Source organism: Salmo salar, chromosome 14 (genome assembly GCF_965601325.2).
Source record: "Salmo salar chromosome 14, fSalSal1, whole genome shotgun sequence".
NCBI lineage: Eukaryota > Metazoa > Chordata > Actinopteri > Salmoniformes > Salmonidae > Salmo > Salmo salar.
This window is the reverse complement of record NC_138304.1, coordinates 32,361,073-32,388,919: the sequence shown is the minus strand read 5'-3', so window position 1 is coordinate 32,388,919 and position 27,847 is coordinate 32,361,073. Positions and strand designations below refer to the sequence as shown.

The window sequence follows — 27,847 nt, the reverse complement described above, 5'->3', positions numbered from 1 at the left end:
GCGTGGTCCCATGGGGTTTATACTTGCATACTATTGTTTGTATAGATGAACGTGGTACCGTCAGGCGTTTGGAAATTGCTCCCAAGTATGAACCAGACATGTGGAGGTCTACAGTTGTTTTTCAGAGGTCTTGGCTGATTTCTTTTGATTTTCCCATAATGTCAAGCAAAGAGGCACTGAGTTTGAAGGTAGGCCTTGAAATACATACAATTGACTCAAATGATGTCAATTAGGCTATCAGAAGCTTCTAAAAGCCATGACATAATTTTCTGGAATTTTCCAAGCTGTTTAAAGGCACAGTCAACTTAGTGTATGTAAACTTCTGACCCACTGGTATTGTGATACAGTGAATTATAAGTGAAATAATCTGTCTGTAAACAAAAATTACTTGTGTCATGCACAAAGTAGATGTCCTAACCGACTTGCCAAAACTATAGTTTGTTAACAAGAAATTTGTGGAGTGGTTGAAAAATGAGTTTTAATGACTCCAATCTAACTGTATGTAAACTTCTGACTTCAACTGTATATTTGAGTTTAATATGCAGGGTGAGCTGAACACAGTGGACTTTCTACTAGGGCACACCGCCTCAGTGCCAACAGAATAACTCTGGTCATAGGCACATGATTAATGCATACAATAGCTGTAGGATCAGCAGAGGCCTTCAGGGCAGTTAGAGAGACACAAATTATGTTACTTACATTGTGTCATCCAACACCCCTGGGATAATGTACATTTGTTGAAGCATTATGACAACTCAGCGACACAATGGTAGGGATTAACTGAGTTTGTCTTGGGTCATTGATAAGTCATTATCTCAATGCAGCCTTGAAATGCGTGGAGTAGTCCAGGAGTTAAGATGATTTGGATGGACTCCGTGATTCCTGTAGACCATCTTCTGTTTCCAAAGCTGTCGAAGTTATCTATAAAAGTAATTCCAATAGAGCTACAGTAATCTTTTAGCCAGGTGTGTATTGCTAGTAACCTGTTGGATATTTCACACCTGCAGCCCAATGATTGTATAGGACCTGAAATAACTGGCAGATTTTTGGAATCCTTCAGTGCTAAAACCAGTTATTTAAAATCAATTTTCAGAAGTTTCAAGCTAGCCCTCCTGATGCCGTTTGACCCCACATGGACCACGACAGCATCAGCTCCCGGCATCTGTCGTAGAATGATCGGAAGCAGCCTTGTAATGTCCTGTACTCGTGCTCCAGGATAGCACAGGGTTTTTGCCTCGGAAACCAAGATGTTTCTTACAATAGAACTGCCGATGACGACAGCATGTTACTGTTTACAGCCATGTTTGGGTTTGCCACTTATTCTTAAGTTTCTCTGGAGTCGTTCTTCCCCACATGTGGACTTAGGCTCATCACGGATAACTGGGTCATGACAGCTTCCCACTCCATTACGTGAGTCCAGCATTAAACATGCCATTAAATTGGCTGTAGGATTTATATCAAATATAGTAACATACTAGGCATCCGAGGAGTAAACCGAAACAGATTGAACACCCATATATATCCTGGTGGTATATGAAACCCTTCCAAAGACTGTTTCCATATTGTTCTCCTAATGTTCCTGAAGGTACACTCTTGCATACCCACCAATCTCAAGGTCACAGCATAAGAAACACTAACACTGATACTCTTTCTGTACCTCAGCCAGGATGTGGCACTGTAAGACTATAGGCTTGCACGTCAAAGGGGGAAAAGCAACAAGACAGTTAGCTACACTGAACAAAAATATAAATGTAACATCCAACAATTTCAAAGATTTTATATAAGGAAATCAGTCAATTGAAATAAATTCATTAGGTCCTATCTATGGTTTGCACATGACTGGGAATACAGATATGCATCTGTTGGTCACAGATACCTTTTAAAAAAAGGTAGGGTCCTGGATCATGAAACCAGTCAGTATCTGGTGTTACTATTGCCTCATACAGTGCGACACATCTCCTTCGCATAGAGTTGATCAGGCTATTGACTGTGGACTGTGGAATGTTGTCCCACTCCTCTTCAATGGCGGTACAAAGTTGCTGGATATTGGCAGGAACTAGAACAAGCTGTTGTACAAGTCGATCCAGAGCATCCCAAACATGCTCAATGGTTGACATGTCTGGCGAGTATGCAGGCCATGGGAGAACTGGGACACGTTCAGCTTCCAGGAATTGTGAACAGATTCTTGCGACACGGGCCTGTGCATTATCATGCTGAAACATGAGGGGATGGCGGTGGATGAATGGCACGACAATGGGCCTCAGGATCTCGTCACAGTATCTCTGTGCATTCAAATTGCCATCGATAAAATGCAATTGTGTTTATTGTCCGTAGCTTATGCCTGCCCATAACATAACCCCACGGCCACGATGGGACACTCTCTTCACAACATTGACATCATCAAACCGCTCGCCCACACAACGCCATACACGCTGTCTGCCCGGTACAGTTGAAATGGGGATTCATCCGTGAAGAGCACACATCTCCAGCAGCCATCGAAGGTGAGCATTTGCCCACAGAAGTCAGCTACGACGTCGAACTGCAGTTAGGTCAAGACCCTGTTGAGGATGACGAGCAGGCAGATGATCTTCCCTGAGAAGGCTTCTGGCAATTTGTGCAGAAATTGTTTGGTTGTGCAAACCCCCAGTTTCATCAGCTGTCCGGGTGGCTGGTCTCAGACGATTCCGCAGGTGAAGAAGTGGGATGTGGCGGTCCTGGCCTGACGTGGTTACATGTGGTCTGCGGTTATGAGGCCAGTTGGACGTACTGCCAAATTCTCTAAAACGACTTTGGAGGGCAGCTTATGGTAGAAAAATGTACATTAAATTCTCTGGCAACAGCTTTGATGGACATTCCTGCATTCAGCATGCCAATTGCACACTCCCTCAAAACATATGTGGCATTGTGTTGTGTGACAAAACTGCACATTTTAGAGTGGCCTTTTATTGTCCCCAGCACCAGGTGCACCTGTGTAATGATCATGTTGTTTAATCAACTTCTTGATATGCCACACCTGGATGGATTATCTTGGCAAAGGAGAAATGCTCACTAACAGGGATGTAGACACATTTGTGCACATTTTATAGAAATACGCTTTTTGTACATATGAAACATTTCTGGGATCTTTTATTTCAGCTCATGAAACATGGGACCCAACACTTTACATGTTGCATTTATATTTTTGTTCAGTGTAGAAACTAACTATAATTCCAAATACAATATGATTTCTAGATTTCTTTCTCATCTGTGTGCTTCTATCTGTTCTGATGCAGGTTGCACATGTACAGACTGATCCTGGTAGAGCATGACATGAAGACAGAGGAAGGCTATGAGCAGTCCATCGTAGTGGAAAAGATGATCCACCATCCTGACTGGAATGATAACCGTCTTCTGTGGGTAAGAAAGAGCCATACAAGGACCCCATGATTTGCTCAGGCATACAGTATAGTGCAAACTGGTTCTATTAAAAATAGGTCTGTAAACTTTTTTAGAGACATCACCAGTGTGTCATTGGGAAGAGTAACTAACCTGAGTCACTTTCATAGACATACAGCTGAATAAGTAATGGCAGACAGTGTTAACATAATGGAGACACACGTGATCATATACAAATGTAAGCAAACTTTGAAATTGTTTAAGTCAAACATTCTAGATGTTATTATCTCAACTATTAACAATGTACAGCACATTTGTGTGATTTATGTATGCAGTAGCATCAGACATACTTCAGATTATTTTCAATGTGGCTACTTGCATCTTTCCATCTCCTCCACCCTGGTCTTCTTGTGTCTCCCCAGGGTTACTCAGGTGGGCTCCTGAACTGTCAGGGTAGAGATGGTAGGTGGTACATCCAGGGGGGTTACCAGCTTTGTGAATGGTAAAGGCTGCAACACCGCCCAAAAACCTACTGTCTTCACCCACGGTGGTTCATTCATTCCCTGGATCAGTCAGGTGAGTTATGACTCAATTTATGAGGCCTCAGGCCTAGGCTGTGTAGCTGCTGAATAAGATCACAGTTGAAATAATGGCACCTGAGACCTTGTAGGGATTAAGTGACTGTACTGTGGTTCAGCAGAACTGGTGCAACACATGGATGGTTAAGTGAGTTGGTGTAAAACAAGTGGTACTGCATGACATTACCTTTAATGTAATTATCTTTCATTTGCAGACAATGGCTCAAAATGGAAAAAACCTCCCATATACACTGAGTGTACAAAACATTAGGAACATGCTCTTTCCATGACAGACTGACCAGGTGAGACCAGGTGAAAGCTATAATCCCTTATTCATGTCACTTGTTAAATCCACTTCAATCAGTGTAGATGGAGTGGAAACAAGTTAAATAAAAAATGTTAAGCCTTGAGACAATTGAGACTGATAGATTGGGCATGTGTGCTATTCAGAGGGACCTTTGGGCAAAATAAACAATTTAAGTGCCTTTGAACGGGGTATGGTAGTAGGTGCCAGGAGCACCGGTTTGAGTCTGTCAAGAACTGCAACGCTGCGGTGTTGTTCACGCTCAACAGTTTCCTGTGTGTATCAAGAATGGTCCAGCACCCAAAGGAAATCCAGACAACTTGACAACTGTGGGAAGCATTGAAGTCAACATCACAGGGCCAGCATCCCTGTGGAATGCTTTCAACACCTTGTAGAGTCCATGCCCTTATGAATTGAGGCTGTTCTGAGGGCAAAAGGGGGTGCAACTCAATATTAGGAAGGTGTTCCTAATGTTGTGTACACTCAGTGAAAGTCCTAGATGATAAAATTAATTATAATAAAAAAGGTGCTAATTACTGTCCCTCTGTTTATTTATAACAGTCTATTGAACAAAATATATCAACATAATGGTAACAATCTACAATACAAGATTACATTTATTTAACAAAGTGATAACATCATTGAACTCAAAATTGGTCTTATGCATAAGTGTTCTATTCGTGTTAGATCCAGCAGCATTTTCAGAGGTCCTCATAGCACAAAAATTGATCTTTAGCATTATAACCCTCACAGTAACCTTGACCTCAGATGCCAGAGGTCATGGGTCAACCTCAAAGGTTATAGGTCAGAGGGGTTCCAGGTGAAGAAGTTCATTCCCCGGAGCTCCTCAGGCAGGTAGTCCTGCTCCACAGGGGCACTGAAGGCAGGGTTGTACTTGTAGCCCTGAGCGTAGCCCAGGTCCTTCATGAGCTTGGTGGGGGCGTTGCGAAGGTGCAGGGGAACAGAGGGTAGGGGGCCCTTATGGTTCCTCAGACTGGCCTTCACGTTACCGTACGCCTTGTAGATTTCTACCGACTTAGGAGCCCTGGCCAGGTACACCACACACTGAGCCAAGATCACCTGAGGGTGGGAGGGAAGGAAGGAGCGAGGGGAGGAAAGGGAGTAGAGAGAGAGAATTACCTTTATTAGTGTTTTGATATGGCCAAATATCAAAAGGCATTCCGGATACCAGGGTCAGAAAATAAGGAGTTCCTCAGGTAAAATCCAATGTCTCTCTTTATTGTATCCACAACTTAACAAAGTGCTGATATTTAACAGAGGCAGATGTAAGGACAACTCTTGGTTGCCCTTTGTGACAAGATTTAAGTCTTCTCTCACCTCACACTCTGGCATCCCGATGAAGTGGCAGGCCTGGAAGGCAGATACAGCCTGAGGAAGGGCGGAGGGATCTGCCATACCTGAACAAAAGGGACAGGACATCCAGTCAGAACACACCATAACCTTGTCTAGGCCTTTGAGTTGTAAGGGAAGACTCCTTCCATGGCTCTGACAGGTGCAGACCAACAGAAAATAGACTCCGCATACAACTGTCAGGGCCAAAAGAAGATTCCTCTGGGGTGATACCAAAGACGCTAGATCATGTTTGTTGACATAATAGTTTGGTATAGGTAATTAGTGCTTGACCAACATGTTTTTTTAAAAAGCACATCCTCCTCCTTACAGTGTTTTCTGAGGTTGCGCCAATGCAATGGTTTATGTAACTGGGTCAATAACTGATTAAAACAATGGCTTAATGTAAACAGAGACGTAGCACACACCCACGTCTTCACTAGAGAAGCGGACTAGTCTGCGAGCCACGTACAGGGGGTCCTCTCCTCCCTCCAGCATGCGGCCCAGCCAGTAGAGGGAAGCGTTCTCGTGGGAGCCCCTCATTGATTTGTGCAGCGCTGAGATGCAGTTATAGTGCTCCTCACCTTTATGTATCAAACACAACACAAAGTAGGGTTGGATGGGTGGGAAAATAACCATATAGATCTAGAGAGAAATAGAAATCCATAGAAATACACTATATACAAAAGTATGTGGACACCCCTTCAAATTAGTGGATTCGGCTATTTCAGCCACACCCGTTGCTGACATGTGTATAAAATCGAACACAAATACATGCAATCTCCATAGACAAAAATGGGCAGTAGAATGGCCTTACTGAAGAACTCAGTGACTTTCAACGTGGCACCGTCATATTAATGCCCATGATTTTGAAATGAGATGTTCGCCGAGTTGGTGTCCACATACTTTTGGTCATGTAGTGTACATATAATACACAACACAAGACAAAAGGAGGGGAGGGAAGGAGTTAAGGTGGGGATGAAGAAAAATAAGGGATCCATAAAGATATAAATAATACTAATGACTGTCTTGTTTTAGTTACACTAACTCCAAGGCCATATGATGTTTCTTATAATGTTTCTCCTTGGACTGGCAGGCCTGGGTTCAAATACTATTATGAGTTTTCTGGGCACAATGTAAACAATGAAATAGTCCTAAAAGTACAAACCTTTGCCCCACCTGGCGAAATTCAATCAAATGCTCAAAGTAGCCTATTTGTAAGAACAAAAAAAAAAGTACTTTTTTCTGATCCCTAGTGATTTATGGGAGGGGTGTGTGTTGCCAGGCTGTCCCTACGGTTTTCCATCCATCTCCCTCCAGTCCACACCCATTCCATCCATCTGAATCAGAGATAGTTGCTACTCAGTGACATGAGGCCTAAATTGGCCAGAGCTTCACTGGCGGCTTTCCAAGGCAAAGAACAATACACAAACGTTACTGGTTAACTGTGGAGGGCTTAGAAACAAATCCAGACCAATGCCTGCTTGACACAAGTCATTTGTTTATAATTTCATAGATAAAAAAAAAAAAAGCTTAATCAAAATATCTTTCACACTAACAAAACTTAAAAGAGCAGCATCAGATTCAGTTCACACAACAGAATAGTGATGGAAGTCTACATGTCATCTCTTGTGGACAGATTCTCATGAACATGAAACAACGAGAATCTGTCAAGGCTCACGTAGAATGTGACCACAAGCAGCAGTAGTTCCTGGTTTGGGGTTTTCGGCATTGATTATTTCGAGAAATCAGGATTGGGCAAAGGCTTAGGTGGGTTGTCAAGCCTGTGTGAGGATAATAATGGTTTCCACCAGATTTGGCGAGTGAGGAGACTTTGCTTCCTTCCTTTACACAAAAGGTAATCACAATTGTTATCGGCATTCCCTTCCAAATGTAAAACAGGAAATGACAAACTTTTGCGAAATAATTTTACTTCCGGGTAACTGAGATTAGTTTACATGCAATGACGTGAATGAATTTCATCACTGTTTTTTAATGACAAAACATCAAATAGAGTAAATGTAGAGTTAGGCCTGTAGCTGGTAAAACCATCTACCCTGGATGTCTAGCTAGTTGACATAACAGTTAAGAGGCTGCTGAGCTGGGTCTAGGCTATACTTCTGTTGCTGCTGTATAGTTGATGTACATTAATCATTTCTGGGGCATCTTCAGAGGAAATTCTGGTTAGATTTTAATTTGGCTAGCTCCTTTAACCCCATAGGCTTAATTAGGTTCTGGATTCTTTTCGGAGGCCCCCGTCTCCCCAGACCAATTAACCCACCATTGCGGTGATGTTCTAGCCTGGTCCTGTCTGTTTGACTCGTCTTAGCATCATTGTATGGCATGACAATGACCATATGAGTTGGCAAGACAGCACTAAACCGGTCTGGGACAAGGCTAGTGAGGGTCTATCCCTTGCTTCCAGTGGGCCCCATGGCGTGGCAATGTCCTATTATGAGACAGCCGTCCTAATTTGAACCAATGTCTCATTTGTCACTCAGGTGGTCCCTCTTTCACCTCTCTCCACGATGGATAACTCCTCCACCTCAACGCTCCATATCCCAGTCCACCTCCTGAGGCATTGGCCCACCTCCTGAGGCATTGGCCCACCTCCTGAGGCATTGGCCCACCTCCTGAGGCATTGGCCCACCTCCTGAGGCATTGGCCCACCTCCTGAGGCATTGGCCCACCTCCTGAGGCATTGGCCCACCTCCTGAGGCATTGGCCCACCTCCTGAGGCATTATTGTGTTGCCATAGCTATTTTGGATAAGGCTTGGAGGCCTCTGATAAGAGAATTATCTAATAAAGGTAAATTAATCAATAAACCATGATGAATTATTAGTCATACAGCATGTGTAATGAATAATCAATGTAATGATCAATGTAGGGATCGATTAGTCTGATTAGTTCCGGAAAGTCCAGGAACCACTGGAGAGGGAAAGAAATGTGTGTATGTAATTAGTATAGAGAGCTAGAGAAGCAGATGGTCAAGGGAGTAAAACTTCAGAGAGTTCCTAACCTTGAAGGAAAGGAACAGGCTGAGCCAGAAGGTGATAAACAGTGTGAGAAGTTTATGGGGGTTGCAGGTCACCAACAGATTGTGTGTAAATGCATGTGTGTAAGTAAGCAAGAACTATATAATGACTGTTTTGTTATCCTGACGCCAGAACGTTCTCATGAATAAAGCTACAGAAACCTTTTGCAGAAAGCTGAGTCCTTGCCTAATTATTTTAACCCATTGTCTTACAAACCTTGGGCATTAGTCAAGGCGAATTGATTATTATCATCGAGATATAAAATTCTTATAACAGCCTCCTCCAGCACGGTCTATGGCATGTTTGAAGTGGTTGATCCATTTACTAGTAAAATCATGAGGAGTTTGACAGGGAAGTGTTGAGAGGGAAAATACCAGGAATTTTGAGAAGAATCCTCTACCTATCCTCCACTGAGCTTGACAGAAAAAGTAAAGCTGAGAACCAGAGGTTAAAAGAGACTGGGATCAAGTCCCTTCACCTTCACTTTTCAGACACTAATGCACATAATATAAGAGTTATGGCGGGTACTATATACTCTACGAGCACACCAAGGAGTCTATCAATCTCCTAAGTGTCCTCTGACTAACATATTCTGGATATTCATTGATTCCAGTAAGATGACACTGACAACAACCAGTCCATGCTTCTAAAGCGTCAATCAAGGGCAGTGAGCCACAATAGCACTTGGCAGGCTGGCACCACGGTGACATCACTTGTACAGTCACTGTCTGAGGGTTTTAACCTAATTAGCGCTAGCCGTCTGGCCCGAGTCAGCTAACGTAGGGCATATTGAAAGAGTCTACTGTACGTGTTAGAGGGCAAAGTGTTCTTTGGCTGGATCTGCCTGCATATCTCAGACTCAGAGCAAAGGGAAAGTTAGCTCTACCAATAGGACCAGCACATTCACCATTTCACAAGAGACCTCTGAAATACACCTAAACTATTCACAGGTCCATTCCCATGAGCTGACAGACAGACTGCTTGGGTTGTTATCTCTGGGCAGCTGCTGTGGAGCCAACCAGACAGGATCTCACCCCTCTGGAATTATCCAATTGAATCATGACAAGTAACATCATTTGTCATCTAAATATTTAAATGTCTGTCAGTCCAGTGGGGGGCAGTGTAACAGAACAACCTAGAAAAATGTCAAATGTCCACGGACTACAGCTGAATCAACCATGTTATGGTTCAACCATTGAGGAGCATCAAGATGATCAGTATGCTGGAGTTTCAATTTAGTGCACAGTTTTTCTCCATGCACCTGTTAGTATGATAGGTGTGCGACTCCTATACTCTTTTCTATTGAACCATTGGACTCACCTGCTTTGTCGTAGAGGATATGGGACCTCTGAAGGCCCTCCTTCACATGCTCCTCCTGCACCACAATGTCCTGTGGGGTACTGCCAGATCCTGATTGGCCAGGACGGGCTGCACCCACCCGGGCCTGGACAGCCAGCTGGAGCCCGTTGAGCCCCGCCCGGGCGTCGCCGTCACACAGGTGGGCTATGGTGTCCAGAGCCTTCTGCTCAATATACACTTTTGGTCTACAAAACATGAAAACAGAAACACATTCAATTCTAACAAATAAGAACGCGGCCCCTGGTCCCCGGGGCGATGCAAACACCCTCCACCAGCTCCAAGTGGGTCAGGACATGTAAACGTCGCGTTACCGATACCGACTCCCTTAATACTGATCCACATAACTCAAACCTAACCCACCATGCCAGGGGCTTGACATCTGAAAAACGCATCATTCTTGAGGAGAATTTCAGTTTATTGAGTGGCCTCCAGAAACCTAATCATAACAAAATCTATCCATTTGGCATCTATTCTAGTCTACATGTGTAATCCTCTATCAAGTTGTTGTATGAAGTTCATCTTTCTAATTTCTAATCATTTGAGGTACCGGTAGGGCTGTTACGGTGACCGTATTACCGCCACATGGGCGGTCATGAGTCATGAAGGCAGTCAAATTCCATTTGACCGTTTATTCACGGTAATTAGGCTTCTTCAAGCTCTGATGCTGCTGATGGTCATTAGTAGCCTACCAAACTTGCTAACCGCCTGGTACTCAGCACTCTATTGTCCATCTAATTACTCTGAGATCATTGCAAATTTTTATCAAAAATCTAATCAAACACTTCATGAGGGCCCATGAGGTCATTTTGTGCAACTTTTCTATAGGCTATGCAATTACATAAGAAAAACAGAGTGATGGCCTCTTAAAAAGAGGAGCATCCCTTCAGCTTTCTATACGCTAGGCTTACTATATTTATTTCTCAACTTTTTCTCAGCAATTGCTTCTCTTTACAACAGGAGTATAGACTAACTGGCTGGCATGAAAATGAACCAGGGGAAAAGCGTCCTCCATTTGCTATTTAAGTGCATAGATCTATCTCGAGACAGGTGCATGATAATGGTCCATTCTAAATCAAAACAAATGTCACACATATATTAAAAGAGCATTTCACTCCATGGCTTGCACCTGTACCAAGATCTGGAAGGCCAGGAAACGACTGGGGGGAAGCCAGCTTTTCATTTTCTTGTTTTCGCTTCTTTATTTGTATGTTTATTTTTTTTTAAATAAACATACAAATAAAGAAGCGAAAACCTGTACCAGATCTTGGTACAGGTGCAAGCCATGGAGTGAAATGCTCTTTGGTTGTGTACAGATCTCTACGCTCAGGTGGACCAACCCTTTCTATTACATCACATCTTTACATCCTACCTTGTTTTGATATATTCATTTTCTGTGAGTGATATAGGGCTCTGTCAAATTTATCAAACTATACATTTGTTCCAAGGAACATTTTAGATCAGACATTTTCCACACTGCATCAGCAAAAAATGTACCCTCTGTACAAATATAACATTAATGTTAACTCAATCACCACCACCACTCAATCACACCCATGTTGACCACGAAGGCTCTCTGCCATGAATCTGGTACACTGTTAAAACTGAGCCGTCACCTGCTGCCAGCAGTTAACAGCTGTCTCACTTAAACAGGCTAGGCTATACCGACACACTCCCCTCCATCTCTGTCAACAGAGAGAGAGAAATAGAGAGGAGAGAAAGGACAGAAAGGAGATAAGAGAGAGGGAGGAGAAAAATGAGACAGAGCGCGCAAGAGAGGAGAGAAAAGAGAGAAAGAGGAGAGAAAAAGAGGAGAAAAAGGAGAGAGAGAGAGCGAGCGAGAGGTTACTAGTTAATTTAACAGACAAGATCTGCTTAGAATTCCGTGGCATTATAGTATATTATTTTATAATATGAAGAATACAATTGAACAAAGCTGAATAAAATAGAAAGGATATTATCTCCAAGAGAGAAAGGAGAGCGAGCGAGTGAGAGAGAGGAGAGAAAGGAGAGAGAAAAAGAGAAAGAGGGAGGAGAAAGAGAGAGGGAGGAGAAAAAGGGAGAGAGAGAGAACACAGCTGTCTGCCTATAGTCAGCCCTGCCAGGACATAAATGACCTAAAGAAAAACATTTTAAGGCGGGCACAGAGGGGAGAGAGGACGTCCCCCTCAACCAATCAGGGTTCAGGAATCCCAGACTTAAGGATGACGTGTCTCCACAGCACATTTGGTGATAACAAGGGGCTCATTCCCAGAGGAGGGGGTATCAGCTACTTACTCTGATCCAAGCTCGGTTGGGTTTAACTCGTCTTGATCTATGCGGTCGTTGAGATCTTCTCCCAGTACACTGATCCCCAGCGTAGCGACGGCCCTGAGCAGGATCAACCCCATTGCCTCCACAGATAGCTTGTCCAGAACCAGGACCCTGCACCGGCTAAGCAGAGCCGCGTTCACCTGGAACGAAGGGTTCTCCGTGGTCGCCCCGATCAGAGTCACCGTCCCACACTCCACATGAGGGAGGAAGGTATCCTACATACAGACAGACAACAAGAGACATAGAAAGAGAGCGAAGAGAGACATGGGAGGAAAAGAGAAGAAGGTGTTGAGCATCCCAAAAGTGGTTCAATATCAAGGGTGAGTCACAGGGCTTTGATTACCTGTGCATGAAATACCATTGGCACTATCCCTCATTGTACAATGGTTTAATAGGGTAGCTGTGTAAAAACATTATAGCGTACATGGTTAAAAGACATATCTATCTCACGCATGCGCTATGATGGCTATGTTTTCCCTCTAAGCACCTCTTTAGCCCGAGCACAGTGTAGAGGGTCGGCCCTGGCTCTAACTGCCTGTTAATTGTTATCAGAATTTACACAGACAGGATAAAAGGGTCGTTCTGTGCCAGTGAGAACCATCCTTCATATTATACTACACAAAATGAAGACAGTAGCTGATAAGGATATTTATTGCTATTTTCAGAGTGATACTTGGTTACTATGTTATTGTTACTATAGTTTGTTAAACTTTGTAGGTATATTAAAACAACTGTGGCATGCTGTACGAAGCAATTATTTTGGGTCTGATTTTCTATCAACACCCATCTGTCCATTATAGTGCTGAGCGATTAGTTCTTTTTAAAGGTCGGTTCGGTTTCTGTTTTAAACATGAACTGCACCATGCATTATGTGGGTTGAATGCTGTAACAACACAGAATAAGATAATTAATACAAGCCCCATGATGGTAGTCACTGTTCATTACTGCTTATCACTTACTAACCATCATCACTCACATTACTTTAAGAAAATATTTCAGTTGTGTATAATACATTTGATGACTTTATTTCATTCCAAGTCATCATCTCATCTCTATATAGCTGCTGCCTATGCTGTCTGACAAAATCACTATCTCAGTAGTTCTTACTAAAGGTATACTTTTGACTGCTAAATACCAACTATAAATCACTTAGATCATGTATTTTCAAGTAGAGATACCTTGCGAAGCAACTACTCTCCATCTCTCTTGATCGAGCGCTCTTATGTCTCTCCGTCTCCGTATCTGCCACACACAGACCGGACAAGTAGTTGGCTCAATGCATTATGCTCATTGTAGTTAATTACCACGTTTTCTGTGCTAAACTATGTCGAATATTGGCCTGTTGGGAACTACAACTACATCGCACAGTTCAGGCTGGATCTGATTTATCTCCTGAAAAACAGAACGAAATGGAATTCATATATTTGAACCAAAGTTGGTAAATTAGTTGTCAAAAAAACAAAAATAACTGAAATTTCGGTTAATCGTTCAGCACTAGTCCATTATGTTACATTTATAACTAAATATGTTTTAGTCGATATGTACTGGTCAGGGATGTGGACCACAGATGCAGATTAAGTACAAACCATTGTTACTATTATTATTATTATTATTATTATTACAATGGTGTGTGGGTACTGTTACACAATGGTGTGTGGGTACTGTTACACAATGGTGTGTGGGTACTGTTACACAATGGTGTGTGGGTACTGTTACACAATGGTGTGTGGGTACTGTTACACAATGGTGTGTGGGTACTGTTACACAATGGTGTGTGGGTACTGTTACACAATGGTGTGGAGTTGTGAAAGAAAAGAATGGCCACTAACATTCAACATCAATCTGAGGCGTCATCTTGGCTAGTTAGGTGATATGATACCATATACTAATAGTAGATGTATACAAACAATCTCTCTCTCAAATGGCTTCAGGGAATCTGATTGCGATGCTACACTAAAAATCTATGAATCTTTCCATGAATCTGTGGTAGATACAAAGAGGGTGGATAATGGGTATTGTCTCTAAGGGAATGGAGTCTTTATTTTGGGATCATGGGATGGACATTCCTATACTAGTGTGGTTGAGACCACGCAGACAGGCTAGCATGATAGCCAATCATACGTGTACAGAGACTTCTGACAAATGTGTGGCTGTAGCTAGGCAAGGGCTACTAAATCATTTGGCCTATAACTCCATGGAGTACACTACTCGTTATGAAAAATGTGATAAGACAAATGATGAGTGAAATTAGACCTACACATTTTCATAAAAATAAATGTCATCATTGGAATTTGTATCTTGGAGTGATACCCTTTACCCGTTGTCATTACTATTGGCTGAAACCTGAGCCCAATTCTTCTTATTGGCTGGAGCACTTTGGTTGTTATTACCTGTTGTGACTTGTTGAAGCGATGGATCTCATCTATAAAGAGGATGGTCTTCCTCTTCATCAGTTTTAACTCATTCTGGGCCTGCTTAATGACCTCTCGCACCTCATTGGTGGATGTGCTGGTGGCAGAGAGAGAAACAAAGCGGGCCGTGCCCCTCTTCTTACTGCCGCTGGCTATGATGTGGGCCAGGGTGGTCTGGAAGGAAGGACAGAGATACATAAACGTAAGAGTTCATAGTGACACCATATCTAATTCTTAGAGATTCTTAGAATTGTGTTCCATCTGAAGAAAGCGAGTACCTGTGAATACTTGTCTCGTTCAAAATATGATTACTACTAATGATGAAGATAGATACATAACACGATTCCCTCTTATGTGTGGGACCTTATGTGGAAAGTATTTTTCCTCATTAAATCCTTGAGAATGCAGGCAGGCACCTAAAATCATGCATCTACTGATCCCCCTGCGTGCCACTGTCACAGCATTTTCGTCTGTATTTTATATTCCTATAATGCATTTTCCAGTCCCTATAATCCACAGATAGAACCAAGTCCCCTGGTCCCTGCCTAGAAGACAGATTCATACATCTAGCCTCCACTGTAAATCCTGGAGTCCAGCTCCATAAATCTTATGAAACCTGACCCATGACACCAGGGGGCTGACAAAGAGAGTCAGCGAGAAAGGGAAAGTGTTAAGAGGCATGGTGTTATGGTGGCCAGTCAAGTGAGAGGTAGGTGGCCATTATGGCATTAACAGTGCAGATAACGCAAGACTCCAGCCAGTCACTATACAGTATATTTACATTACATTTACATTTAAGTCATTTAGCAGACGCTCTTATCCAGAGCGACTTACAAAATGGTGCATTCACCTTATGATATCCAGTGGAACAACCACTTTACAATAGTGCATCTAAATCTTTTAAGGGGGGGGGGGGGGGGGTTAGAAGGATTACTTTATCCTATCCTAGGTATTCCTTAAAGAGGTGGGGTTTCAGGTGTCTCCGGAAGGTGGTGATTGACTCCGCTGTCCTGGCGTCGTGAGGGAGCTTGTTCCACCATTGGGGTGCCAGAGCAGCGAACAGTTTTGACTGGGCTGAGCGGGAACTGTGCTTCCTCAGAGGTAGGGGGGCCAGCAGGCCAGTGGTGGATGAACGCAGTGCCCTTGTTTGGGTGTAGGGCCTAATGTATATCTCGGCCTAATGGGAGAATTTCAAGCAGTTCCAATTATGTGACTGCCATCCATGGGCATTGCAATAATCACATTAACTCAGTCAATCGTCATCAAAAAAACTGCAGAAATGACCTTATCTTTAGGCTTAACGTTATGTAGGCACTGGGCATAGGCCCTATTGTTACACATTCCAAGGCTGCTGCAAGGTCTTCCCTGCCCACAGGGGTCTTGTGTTCTTGAGCAATGACGACCTCAGGGGGATGGTTGGTTGAAATCAATATTTGTCTGCTTTATGGATTATTTTTCAAACAAGCTGCAACTGAGCAACACTAATTGGTCTGGTCTAAAAAAAAATGACGCTGATATGAGAAGTTGTTGTTGCTGCTACCAGTCCCATTTCTTCTTCGGGGAAGTTTACCTGTGGTTGGCATCCAATAAATGTTGCATTACCGTCACCTACTAGACTAGAATACAAGTCCCTTAAACTTTGCTTAAAGAAAACATTTTTAAAATACCCTACCATCTAACACTACACTCACAAAAAAAAAAAATCTTAACATAATCACTAGTTAACTACACACGGTTGATGATATTACTAGTTTATCTAGCTTGTCCTGCGTTGCATATAATCGATGCGGTGTTAATTTATCATTGACTCATAGCCTACTTTGCCAAACGGTTATTTAACAAGCGCATTCGCGAAAAAAGCACTGTCATTGCACCAATGTGTACCTAACCATAAACATCAACGCTTTTCTTAAAATCAATACACAAGTATATATTTTTAAACCTGCATATTTATTTAATATTGCCTGCTAACATGAATTTCTTTAAACTAGGGAAATTGTGTCACTTCTCTTGCGTTCTGTGCAACAGAGTCAGGCTATATGCAGCAGTTTAGGCCGCCTGGTTCGTTGCGAACTGTGTGAAGACCAAATTCGCCAAACGGGGGATGACTTAACAAAAGCGCATTTGCGAAAAAAATCACAATCGTTGCAGGAATGTACCTAACCATAAACATCAATGCCTTTCTTAAAATCAATACACAGAAGTATATTTTTTTAAACCTGCATATTTAGTTAAAAGAAATCCAGGTTAGCAGGCAATAATAAACTAGGGAAATTGTGTCACTTCTCTTGCGTTCATTACACGCAGAGTCAGGGTATATGCAACAGTTTGGGCCGCTTGGCTCGTTGCGAACTAATTTGCCAGACTTTTACGTAATTATGACATAACACTGAAGGTTGTACAATGTAACAGGAATATTTAGACTTATGGATGCCACCCGTTAGATAAAATACGGAATGGTTCCGTATTTCACTGAAAGAATAAACGTTTTGTTTTCAAAATGATAGTTTACGGATTTGACCATATTAATGACCTAAGGCTCGTATTTCTGTGTGTTATGTTATAATTAAGTCTATGATTTGATATTTGACAGAGCAGTCTGACTGAGCGGTGGTAGGCAGCAGCAGGCTCGTAAGCATTCATTCAAACAGCACTTTCGTGCGTTTGCCAAAAGCTCTTCTCTGTGCTTCAAGCATTGAGCCGTTTGACTTCAAGCCTATCAACTCCCGAGATTCGTCAAACGGGTGATGATTTAACAAGCGCATTCGCGAAAAAAAGCACTGTCGTTGCACGTTTTCGAGCAGCTCTATGCTGTGCTTCAAGCATTGAGCTGTTTATGACTTCAAGCCTATCAACTCCCGAGATTAGGCTGGTGTAACCGATGTGAAATGGCTAGCTAGTTAGCGGGGTGCGCGCTAATAGCTTTTCAATCGGTGATGTCACTCGCTCTGAGACCTTGAAGTAGTTGTTCCCCTTGCTCTGCAAGGGCCGCGGCTTTTGTGGAGCGATGGGTAACGATGCTTCGAGGGTGGTTGTTGTCGATGTGTTCCTGGTTCGAGCCCAGGTAGGGGTCGAGGAGAGGGACGGAAGCTATACTGTCACACTGGCAATACTAAAGTGCCTATAAAAACATCCAATAGTCAAAGGTATATGAAATACAAATGGTATAGAGAAATAGTCCTATAATAACTACAACCTAAAACGTCTTACATGGGAATATTGAAGACTCATGTCAAAAGGAACAACCAGCTTTCATATGTTCTCATGTTCTGAGCAAGGAACTTAAACGTTAGCTTTTTTACATGGCACATATTGCACTTTTACTTTCTTCTCCAACACTTTGTTTGTGCATTATTTAAACCAAATTGAACATGTTTCATTATTTATTTGAGGCATTATATTAAGTTAAAATAAAAGTGTTCATTCAATATTGTTGTAATTGTCATTATTACAAATAAATAAATAAAACAATTGGCCGATTAATCGGTATCGGCCACCCACGGTACACACTATCAACAGCCATTGAAATAGCATGGCGCGAAATACAAAACAGCAACAATCTCATAATTTCATTTTCTCAAACAATCAACTATTTTACACCATTTTAAAGTTAAACTTCTCGTTAATCTAACCACATTGTCCGATTTCAAAAAGGCTTTACGCCGAAAGCATAAAATTAGATTATGTTAGGACATAAACTTCACAAGAAAAACCACACAGCCATTTTCCAAGCAAGGACATGCATCACAAAAAACAAGAATACAGCTAAAATATTAACTAACCTTTGATGATCTTCATCAGATGGCACTCATAGGACTTCATGTTACACAATACATGTATGTTTTGCTCGATAAAGTTCATATTTATATCCAAAAACCCCATTTTACATTGGCGCGTGATGTTCAGAAAATTTATTCTCACCAAAACTCCCGGTGAATGAGCACATCAATTTACAAAAATACTCATCATAAACATTGATAAAATTTACAACAGTTATTGAAAGAATTATAGATACACTACTCCTTAATGCAACCGCTGTGTCAGATTTTAAAATAGCTTTACAGAGAAAGCAAATTTTTCAATATTCTGAGCACATAGCTCAACCATCAAAGCAAGCTATACAGATACCCGCCAAGTTCTGGAGTCAACTAAACTCAGAATTAGTATTAGAAATATTCTCTTACCTTTGCTGATCTTCGTCAGAATGCACTCCCAGGACTCCTACTTCCACAAGAAATGTTATTTTTGTTCGAAATACTCCATATTTATGTCCAAATACCTCCGTTTTGTTTGTGCGTTCAGATCACTATCCAAAGGCATAACGCGCGAGCGTAAATCCAGACACGAAAAGTCAAATAGTTCCATTACCGTTCGTAGAAACATGTCAAACATTGTTTACAATCAATCCTTAGGGTCTTTTTTAACATAAAACTTCGATAATATTCCAACCGGACAATAGCGTATTCATTACAGAGGAAAAAGAAGGAGCGGCGCGCCAAGAATGCCCACGCAGTAAACAACTCACTGGTCCCAGGGAGTCCACTCATTGACTGAGCTCCTATTTTCTGCCCAGTAACAGGAGAAGGATGAAACACGTTTCTAAAGGCTGTTGACACCCAATGGAAGCCTTAGGAAGTGCAACGTGACCCCACAGACACTGTAGTTTCGATAGGGATTCAAAAGAAGAACTACAATTCTCAGATTTCCCACTTCCTGGTTGGATTATTCTCAGGTTTTTGCCTGCCATATGAGTTCTGTTATAGTCACAGACATCATTCAAACAGTTTTAGAAACTTCAGAGTGTTTTCTATCCAAATCGACTAATAATATGCAAATATTTGACTCGGCCCGAGTATTAGGCAGTTTACTCTGGGCACACCTTTCATCCGAAAATGAAAATACTGCCCCCTATACCTTAAAAAGTTAAACCAAATTGAACATGTTTCAATATTTATTTGAGGCTAAATTGATTTTATTGATGTATTATATTAAGTTAAAATAAGTGTTCATTCAGTATTGTTGTAATTGTCATTATTACAAAAAAAACAAATGTAAAAAAAAATGAATTACATTTTTTTTTTTTTAAACAAACAAAAAAATCGGTATCGGCTTTTTTTGGTCCTCCAATAAATCGGTATCGGCATTGAAAAATCATAATTGGCCAACCTCTAGTAAGAATGCTGTTCATCGATTACAGCCCAGCATTTAACACCATAGTACCCTCCAAACTCGTCGTTAAGCTCGAGACCCTGGGTCTCGACCCCGCCCTGTGCAAATGGGTCCTGGAGGTGGTCCCCAGGTGGTGAGGGTAGGTAACAACATCTCCACCCCGCTGATCCTCAACACTGGGGCCCAACAAGGATGTGTTCTTAGCCCTCTCCTGTACTCCCTGTTCACCCACGACTGCGTGGCCATGCACTCCTCAACTCAATCATCAAGTTTGCAGACGACACTAGTGGTAGGCTTGATTACCAACTACAACGAGACGGCCTACAGGGAGCAGGTGAGGGCCCTCGGAGTGTGGTGTCAGGAAAATAACCTCACACTCAACGTCAACAAAACAAAGGAGATGATCGTGGACTTCAGGAAACAGCAGAGGTGGAAAGTTTTAAGTTCCTCGGCGTACACATTACGGACAAATTGAAATGGTCCACCCACACAGACAGCGTGGTGAAGAAGGCGCAGCAGCGCCTCTTCAACCTCAGGAGGCTGAAGAAATTTGGCTTGTCACCAAAAACGCTCAAACTTTTACAGATGCACAATCGAGAGCATCCTGTCGGGCTGTATCACAGCCTGGTACGGCAACTGCTCCACCCACAACCCTAAGGCTCTCCAGAGGGTATTGAGGTCTGCACAACGCATTACCGGGGGCAAACTACCTGCCCTTCAGGACACCTACACCACCCGATGCCACAGGAAGGCCAAAAAGATCAAGGACAACAACCACCCGAGCCACTGCCTGTTCACCCCACTATCATCCAGAAGGCGAGGTCAGTACATCAAAGCGGGGACCAAGAGACTGAAAAACAGCTTCTATCTCAAGGACATCAGACTGTTAAAGGACATCAGACTGCCAAAATTGAGTGGCTGCTGCCAACATACTGACTCAACTCTAGCCACTTTAATAATGGCAAAATCGATGTAATAAATGTATCACTAGCCACTTTAAACAATGCCACTTTATATAATGTTTACATACCCTACATTACTCATCTCAAATGTATAATACTGTACTCTATATCATCTACTGCATCTTGCCTATGCCGTTTGGCCATCACTCATTCATATATTTTTATGTACATATTCTTATTCATTCCTTTACACTTGTGTTTGTATAAGGTAGTTGTTGTGAAATTGTTAGATTCCTTGTTAGATTTTACTACGGAACTAGAAGCACAAGCATTTCGCTACACTCACATTAACATCTGCTAACCATGTGTATGTGACAAATAAAATTTGAATTGATGTGTGTCTGACTCTCCTACCTTGGCCTGCTGTAACTATACAGTGGGGGAAAAAGTATTTGATCCCCTGCTGATTTTGTACGTTTGCCCACTGACAAAGAAATGATCAGTCTATAATTTTAATGGAAGGTTTATTTGAACAGTGAGAGACAGAATAACAACAAAAATATCCAGAAAAACGCATGTCAGAAATGTTATAAATTGATTTGCATTTTAACCTGTTATGGCTAGGGGGCAGTATTTTCACGGCCGGATAAAAAACGTACCCGATTTAATCTGATTATTACTCCTGCCCAGAAACTAGAATATGCATATAATTATTAGCTTTGGATAGAAAACACTCCAAAGTTTCTAAAACTGTTTGAATGGTGTCTGTGAGTATAACAGAACTCATTTGGCAGGCCAAAACCTGAGAAGATTCCTTACAGGAAGTGCCCTGTCTGACCATTTCTTGCCCTTCTTGATTATCTCTATCCATTACAGGGGATCTCTGCTGTTACGTGACACTTCCTACGGCTCCCATGGGCTCTCAGAAGGTGGCAAAAAGCTGAATCGTGGCTTTGCAGGCTCTGGCTGAAAAAAAGTAGCGCGTTTGGATAGTGGCTGGTCACAGTACTGTGAGACTCAGGCTCGTGCACGAGGGGATCCCATGCTTTATTTTCTCTCTCTTTCTACGTATACACGCTTTCCCGGTCGGAATATTATCGCTTTTTTTATGAGAAAAATGGCATAAAAATGGATTTTAAACAGCGGTTGACATGCTTCGAAGTACGGTAATGGAATATTTAGAAATCTTTTGTCACGAAATGCGTCGTGCTCGTGACCCTTATTTACACTTCGGATAGTGTCTTGAACGCACGAACAAAACGCCGCTATTTGGATATAACAATGGATTATTTTGAACCAAACCAACATTTGTTATTGAAGTAGCAGTCCTGGGAGTGCATTCTGATGAAGAACACCAAAGGTAATCAAACTTTTCTAATAGTAAATCGGAGTTTGGTCAGGGCTAAACTTGGTGGGTGTCTAAATAGCTAGCCGTGATGGCTGGGCTATCTACTTAGAATATTGCAAAATGTGCTTTCACCGAAAAGCTATTTTAAAATCGGACACCTCGATTGCACAAAGGAGTTCTGTATCTATAACTTTTAAAATAATTGTTATGTTTTTTTGTGAACGTTTATCGTGAGTATTTTAGTAAATTCACCGGAGGTTTGCGGTGGGTATGCTAGTTCTGAACGTCACATGCTAATGTAAAAAGCTGTTTTTTGATATAAATATGAACTTGATTGAACAAAACATGCATGTATTGTATAACATAATGTCCTAGGTGTGTCATCTGATGAAGATCATCAAAGGTTAGTGCTGCATTTAGCTGTGGTTTTGTTTTTTGTGACATTATATGCTAGCTTGAAAAATGGGTGTCTGATTATTTCTGGCTGGGTACTCTGCTGACATAATCTAATGTTTTGCTTTCGCTGTAAAGCCTTTTTGAAATCGGACAGTGTGGTTAGATAAAGGAGAGTCTTGTCTTTAAAATGCTGTAAAATAGTCATATGTTTGAAAAATTGAAGTTTTTGTATTTTTGAGGAATTTGTAATTCGCGCCACGCCTATCATTGGATATTGGAGCAGGTGTTCCGCTAGCGGAACGTCTAGATGTAAGATTAATGAGGGAAATAAGTATTTGACCCCCTCTCAATCAGAAAGATTTCTGGCTCCCAGGTGTCTTTTATACAGGTAACGAGCTGAGATTAGGAGCACACTCTTAAAGGGAGTGCTCCTAACCACAGCTTGTTACCTGTAAAAAAGACACCTGTCCACAGAAGCAATCAATCAATCAGATTCCAAACTCTCCACCATGGCCAAGACCAAAGAGCTCTCCAATGATGTCAGGGACAAGATTGTAGACCTACACAAGGCTGGAATGGGCTACAAGACCATCGCCAAGCAGCTTGGTGAGAAGGTGACAACATTTGGTGCGATTATTCGCAAATGGAAGAAACACAAAAGAACTGTCAATAATATCCCTCGGCCTGGGGCTCCATGCAAGATCTCACCTCGTGGAGTTGCAATGATCATGAGAACGGTGAGGAATCAGCCCAGAACTACACGGGAGGATCTTGTCAATGATCTCAAGGCAGCTGGGACCATAGTCACCAAGAAAACAATTGGTAACACACTACGCCGTGAAGGACTGAAATCCTGCAGCGCCCGCAAGGTCCCCCTGCTCAAGAAAGCACATATACATGCCCGTCTGAAGTTTGCCAATGAACATCTGAATGATTCAGAGGACAACTGGTGAAAGTGTTGTGGTCAGATGAGACCAAAATGGAGCTCTTTGACATCAACTCAACTCGCCGTGTTTGGAGGAGGAGGAATGCTGCCTATGACCCCAAGAACACCACCCCCACCATCAAACATGGAGGTGGAAACATTATGCTTTGGGGGGGTTTTTCTGCTAAGGGGACAGGACAACTTCACCGCATCAAAGGGACGATGGACAGGGCCATGTACCATCAAATCTTGGGTGAGAACCTCCTTCCCTCAGCCAGGGCATTGAAAATGGGTCGTGGATGGGTATTCCAGCATGACAATGACCCAAAACACACGGCCAAGGCAACAAAGGACTGGCTCAAGAAGAAGCACATTAAGGTCCTGGAGTGGCCTAGCCAGTCTCCAGACCTTAATCCCATAGAAAATCTGTGGAGGGAGCTGAAGGTTCGAGTTGCCAAACGTCAGCCTCGAAACCTTAATGACTTGGAGAAGATCTGCAAAGAGGAGTGGGACAAAATCCCTCCTGAGATGTGTGCAAACCTGGTGGCCAACTACAAGAAACGTCTGACCTCTGTGATTGCCAAGAAGGGTTTTGCCTCCAAGTACTAAGTCATGTTTTGCAGAGGGGTCAAATACTTATTTCCCTCATTAAAATGCAAATCATTTTATAACATTTTTGACATGCGGTTTTCTGGATTTTTTTGTTGTTATTCTGTCTCTCACTGTTCAAAAAAACTACTATTAAAATTATAGACTGATCATTTCTTTGTAAGTGGGCAAACGTACAAAATCAGCAGGGGATCAAATACTTTTTTCCCCCACTGTATGTGTGAGTGAGATGTTAGTAAAATTCCTGAACTAAGAGTTTTCATCATTCTAGATTGCAGCCGGTAGCAACATGAAGAAGCGCTGTGATGTGCGTGGACCCAAGAAGGACAGGAAGACACAGTACACATGCATCAAGTGCAAGAAATACATTTGCAACACACACACAGTAAAACTCTGTCCTTCATGTGGTGTGTAGACCAGCCTTAATTTGTGTTAAAAAAAAATCTAATTTTATTTTAAAAAGAATAATAGCGCTTTTATTGATACATTTTATCTAGCATAAGTAAATGGCAAATATTAACTATGCTGTCTATATTTATTTTACATTTAACCTTTAACTAGGCAAGTCAGTTAAGAACAAATTATAATTTCCAATGACGGTGTATTGCTTGTAATTGATACAAGTCAACATCTAAGTATTAAGTATTTTTACATTCATTGTTATTTCTGTATTGTTTACAAACCCAATAATGTTTTGGGTCCATCAGACCAGCGAACATTGGGTGAATAACAAAAACATGAACACCACACAAGGGTTAAATCTATTCAGTCCTACTTCAGGCCAACAGCCTGAAAGTATGAGCCACCACCACTTAACACACCCTGTAACTCTTCTGACATCAAACCTCGCACATCCAAATACCTCTCTGCAGCTGCCACCACAACCTCTATTTTCTGCGATTTATGTCCATCCCTGCAGGACAGTTGATAACCATTGTTATAAATGTCAAAAATACAGTCTTACTGAAACATATCACTTATTGGTTTATCCCTTTGTACTGGTACAGATCTACTACTCACACCACTCCTCTCAGGATCCCTCCCCCTTGACCCATCTTCCTCTACTTTCTTCACTGCCTCTGCATATGACAATTTCTGCTCGTCAGTCACACACTTCATCACTCACGTGTTACTTTCGTTTACAACATGGAAATACAATCTAGATGATATGTTTACAAAGTAGAACACCACACCTTCCCACATCCAGGTGGTCCCCATAGGATCAACGACGGTATCTCCTGAGAATCCAACAGCGACCTGAGAAGGGTGTGTTCTCCGACTACTTTGTTTTGGCCGAAATATTCCTCCAGCGTGGTTGGTCGCAGTTTCTCCGCCAGCGGCTTATCGATATTCAGTAGCGCGCGCACAGGCGTTGTATCACGCGGGGTCTTTATCAGTGTGTTCGATACAGGGGGGTCGATGCCAAACTGTCCCATCGCCTGACCTGCCCCCATCTCGTCCGGTGAATGACGTTTCATTCCTTTGTTGACAGCAGTGCTGGCAATCGGTTTATTCGATAAAAATGTATTTCGTTCACTTTGAAGTGGACCCTTATTTCTGTTGGTCTGAAACATACTGAAAACCGGAGAGGGCGGCGTGGTACCTTTCCTCGCCTCCGACGAGTCTGTCGTGTTGACTGTTGGACTCGACGCTTCGCTAGAAATGCGAGGTTTCTTGAGAGGTGGTCCGTTCTCGTCTTTACTGGTTGATGTCGGACAACTGTCATTATTTAACAAACATCTGTCCAGATGGGCATTGATTTCTGACGCCGCGAAATCCTTAAAACAAACGGGACATTGTACTGGCTCCGCAACGCTACCTGCAACTTCGCTCGCCATGTTTTCTTTCCCGCTAAACTTGACCTCACCACGTGACCATAACACCGAAACTTTATAAAAAAGATAATCTTTTACATTTATTGTAGCAGTTAAAAAAGATCACTTAAGATTTGTGTTCACTTGCAGCATGTGAGCCATTTCTGTCTGCCTAGGACGGGGTCAGAACTTATTTTAAGCATTATGGGATTTGTAGTTTATGGTCTGCAGATAGTGGGCTTCTGGGCTACAGTCGTTAAATCAATTAAGCCACTTCAGTTTTACAAACAAAGATGCAATGGAACAGGTGACAGATGGAATAAATTAATTCTCATTTTCTCCGTTATCCAAATCTATATCAACATCTCTTGCCAGGAGTAACATAGCCTACATACATGTCTGACTGTCTGTATTTCCTCTCTTCAGCTCAGACAAGACACCCAGCAGCCATGAGAGACAGGCACCAGAGGTCCCCCTGCAGAGGAGGACAGAGAGGGCCCACCATAGTTGGGGTCTGCCAGCGCGCTGAAAGCCAGAACAACGTAGCCAAGCTGGCCTTCTTCTACTACCTGGAGACGGCGGAGACCAGGATGGCTCATAATAATGTCTAGAACAGAGCGAATGGAATGGCATCAGCTATTTGGAATGGCATCATCTGTTTGGAATGGCATCATCTGTTTGGAATGGCATCAGCTGTTTGGATTGGCATCAGCTATTTGGAATGGCATCAGCTGTTTGGAATGGCATCAGCTGTTTGGAATGGCATCAGCTATTTGAATGGCATCAGCTATTTGGATAGCATCAGCTATTTGGAATGGCATCAGCTGTTTGAATGGCATCAGCTATTTTGAATGGCATCAGCTGTTTGGAATGGCATCAGCTATTTGAATGGCATCAGCTATTTGATACCATTCCACTGATTCTGGTCCAGCCATTACCAGGAGCCCATCCCCCCCCCCCCCCCCCCCCCCCCCCCAATTAAGGTGTCACCAACCTCCTGTGTTAGGCATATTATACACTGACTGTACAAAACATGAGTAACACCTTCCTTATATTGAGTTGCACCCCTTTTGCTCTCAGAGCAGCCTCAATTAGTTGGGGCATGGATTCTACAAGGTGTCGAAAGCATCCCACAGGGATGCTGGCCCATGTTGACTCCAATGCTTCCCACAGTTGTGTCAAGTTGGCTGGATTTCCTTTGGGTGGTGGACCATTATTGAAACACATGGGAAACTGTTGAGCGTGAAAAACCAGCAGTGTTGCAGTTCTTGACACTCAAACCGGTGTGGCTGGCATCTACTACCATACCCCGTTCAAAGGCACTTCAATCTTTTGTCTTGCCCATTCACCCTCTGAATGCCACACACACAATCCATGTCTCAATTGTAAAATCCTTCTTTTACCCTGTCTCCTCCCCTTCATCTACACAGATTTGAAGTGGATTTAACAAGTGACATCAATAAGGGATCATAGCTGTCACCTGGATTAACCTGGTCAGTATATGATATGGAAAGAGCAGGTGTTCCTAATGTTTTTTACACTCCGTGTATATGGCAGAATTTAATGCATCCTTTTCCTTTGTCACGCCTATGAAGTTTATGGTTGACTGGTACCATCTAGTGTCATAGTCCCTTCACTGCAGCAATCTACTGTGTCACCAAGAGGGGGCTTTAACACATCCCCCCCAAAAAGAACAGAACCAAGATGCAGTCAGTGTTTTAGCCACAGGGTGCCATCTCTCTCCACTTTGAAAAAGGAGCCAATAGTTTGACTCCATACTCTGCTGTACGGTTTAGTTCGGACTTGATAAGAAACCATTATGCAGTATCCCAAAATAGAATAATATACCTGTTACATAGAATGAATTTGTGCACTATACTGCATTCTATAAGTAGTCAAAGATCAGTGGTATGGTTCACAAGCTTATAGTATAAACGCATTTTCGAGCAGTTCCTCAATTT

At 42.4% G+C, this 27,847-nt stretch overlaps 1 protein-coding gene across 2 annotated transcripts; it reads right to left on the bottom strand.

Moving 5' to 3' along the window:
* Nucleotides 1-4,124: 4,124 nt before the first annotated feature.
* On the bottom strand, nucleotides 4,125-26,169 carry wrnip1 (WRN helicase interacting protein 1). Of its 2 annotated transcripts, none has more exons than XM_014140181.3 (7): nucleotides 25,266-26,165; nucleotides 14,703-14,897; nucleotides 12,277-12,527; nucleotides 9,964-10,187; nucleotides 6,036-6,191; nucleotides 5,596-5,675; nucleotides 4,125-5,337 (listed from the first exon to the last, which is right to left on the bottom strand). In XM_014140181.3, the coding sequence occupies exons 1-7, from the start codon at nucleotides 25,908-25,910 to the stop codon at nucleotides 5,056-5,058; spliced, it is 1,833 nt and encodes a 610-aa protein (XP_013995656.3). In that variant the 5' UTR covers nucleotides 25,911-26,165; the 3' UTR covers nucleotides 4,125-5,055. The 2 variants fall into 2 exon arrangements, with proteins under 2 accessions (XP_013995656.3, XP_013995657.3); XM_014140182.3 differs by having other exon boundaries at nucleotides 5,085-5,337; nucleotides 6,040-6,191; nucleotides 25,266-26,169.
* Between the last annotated feature and the right edge of the window lie 1,678 nt (nucleotides 26,170-27,847).

Excerpts from the sequence above, each read along its gene's own strand:
- wrnip1 (XM_014140181.3), bottom strand. The coding sequence starts at position 25,910 with ATGGCGAGCGAAGTTGCAGGTAGCGTTGCGGAGCCAGTACAATGTCCC. Across the intron at positions 12,528-14,702 it reads GCTTCAACAAGTCACAACAG|GATACCTTCCTCCCTCATGT; the intron begins GTAATAACAACC and ends GTCTGTATGTAG. Across the intron at positions 5,338-5,595 it reads TCGGGATGCCAGAGTGTGAG|GTGATCTTGGCTCAGTGTGT; the intron begins GTGAGAGAAGAC and ends TCCCACCCTCAG.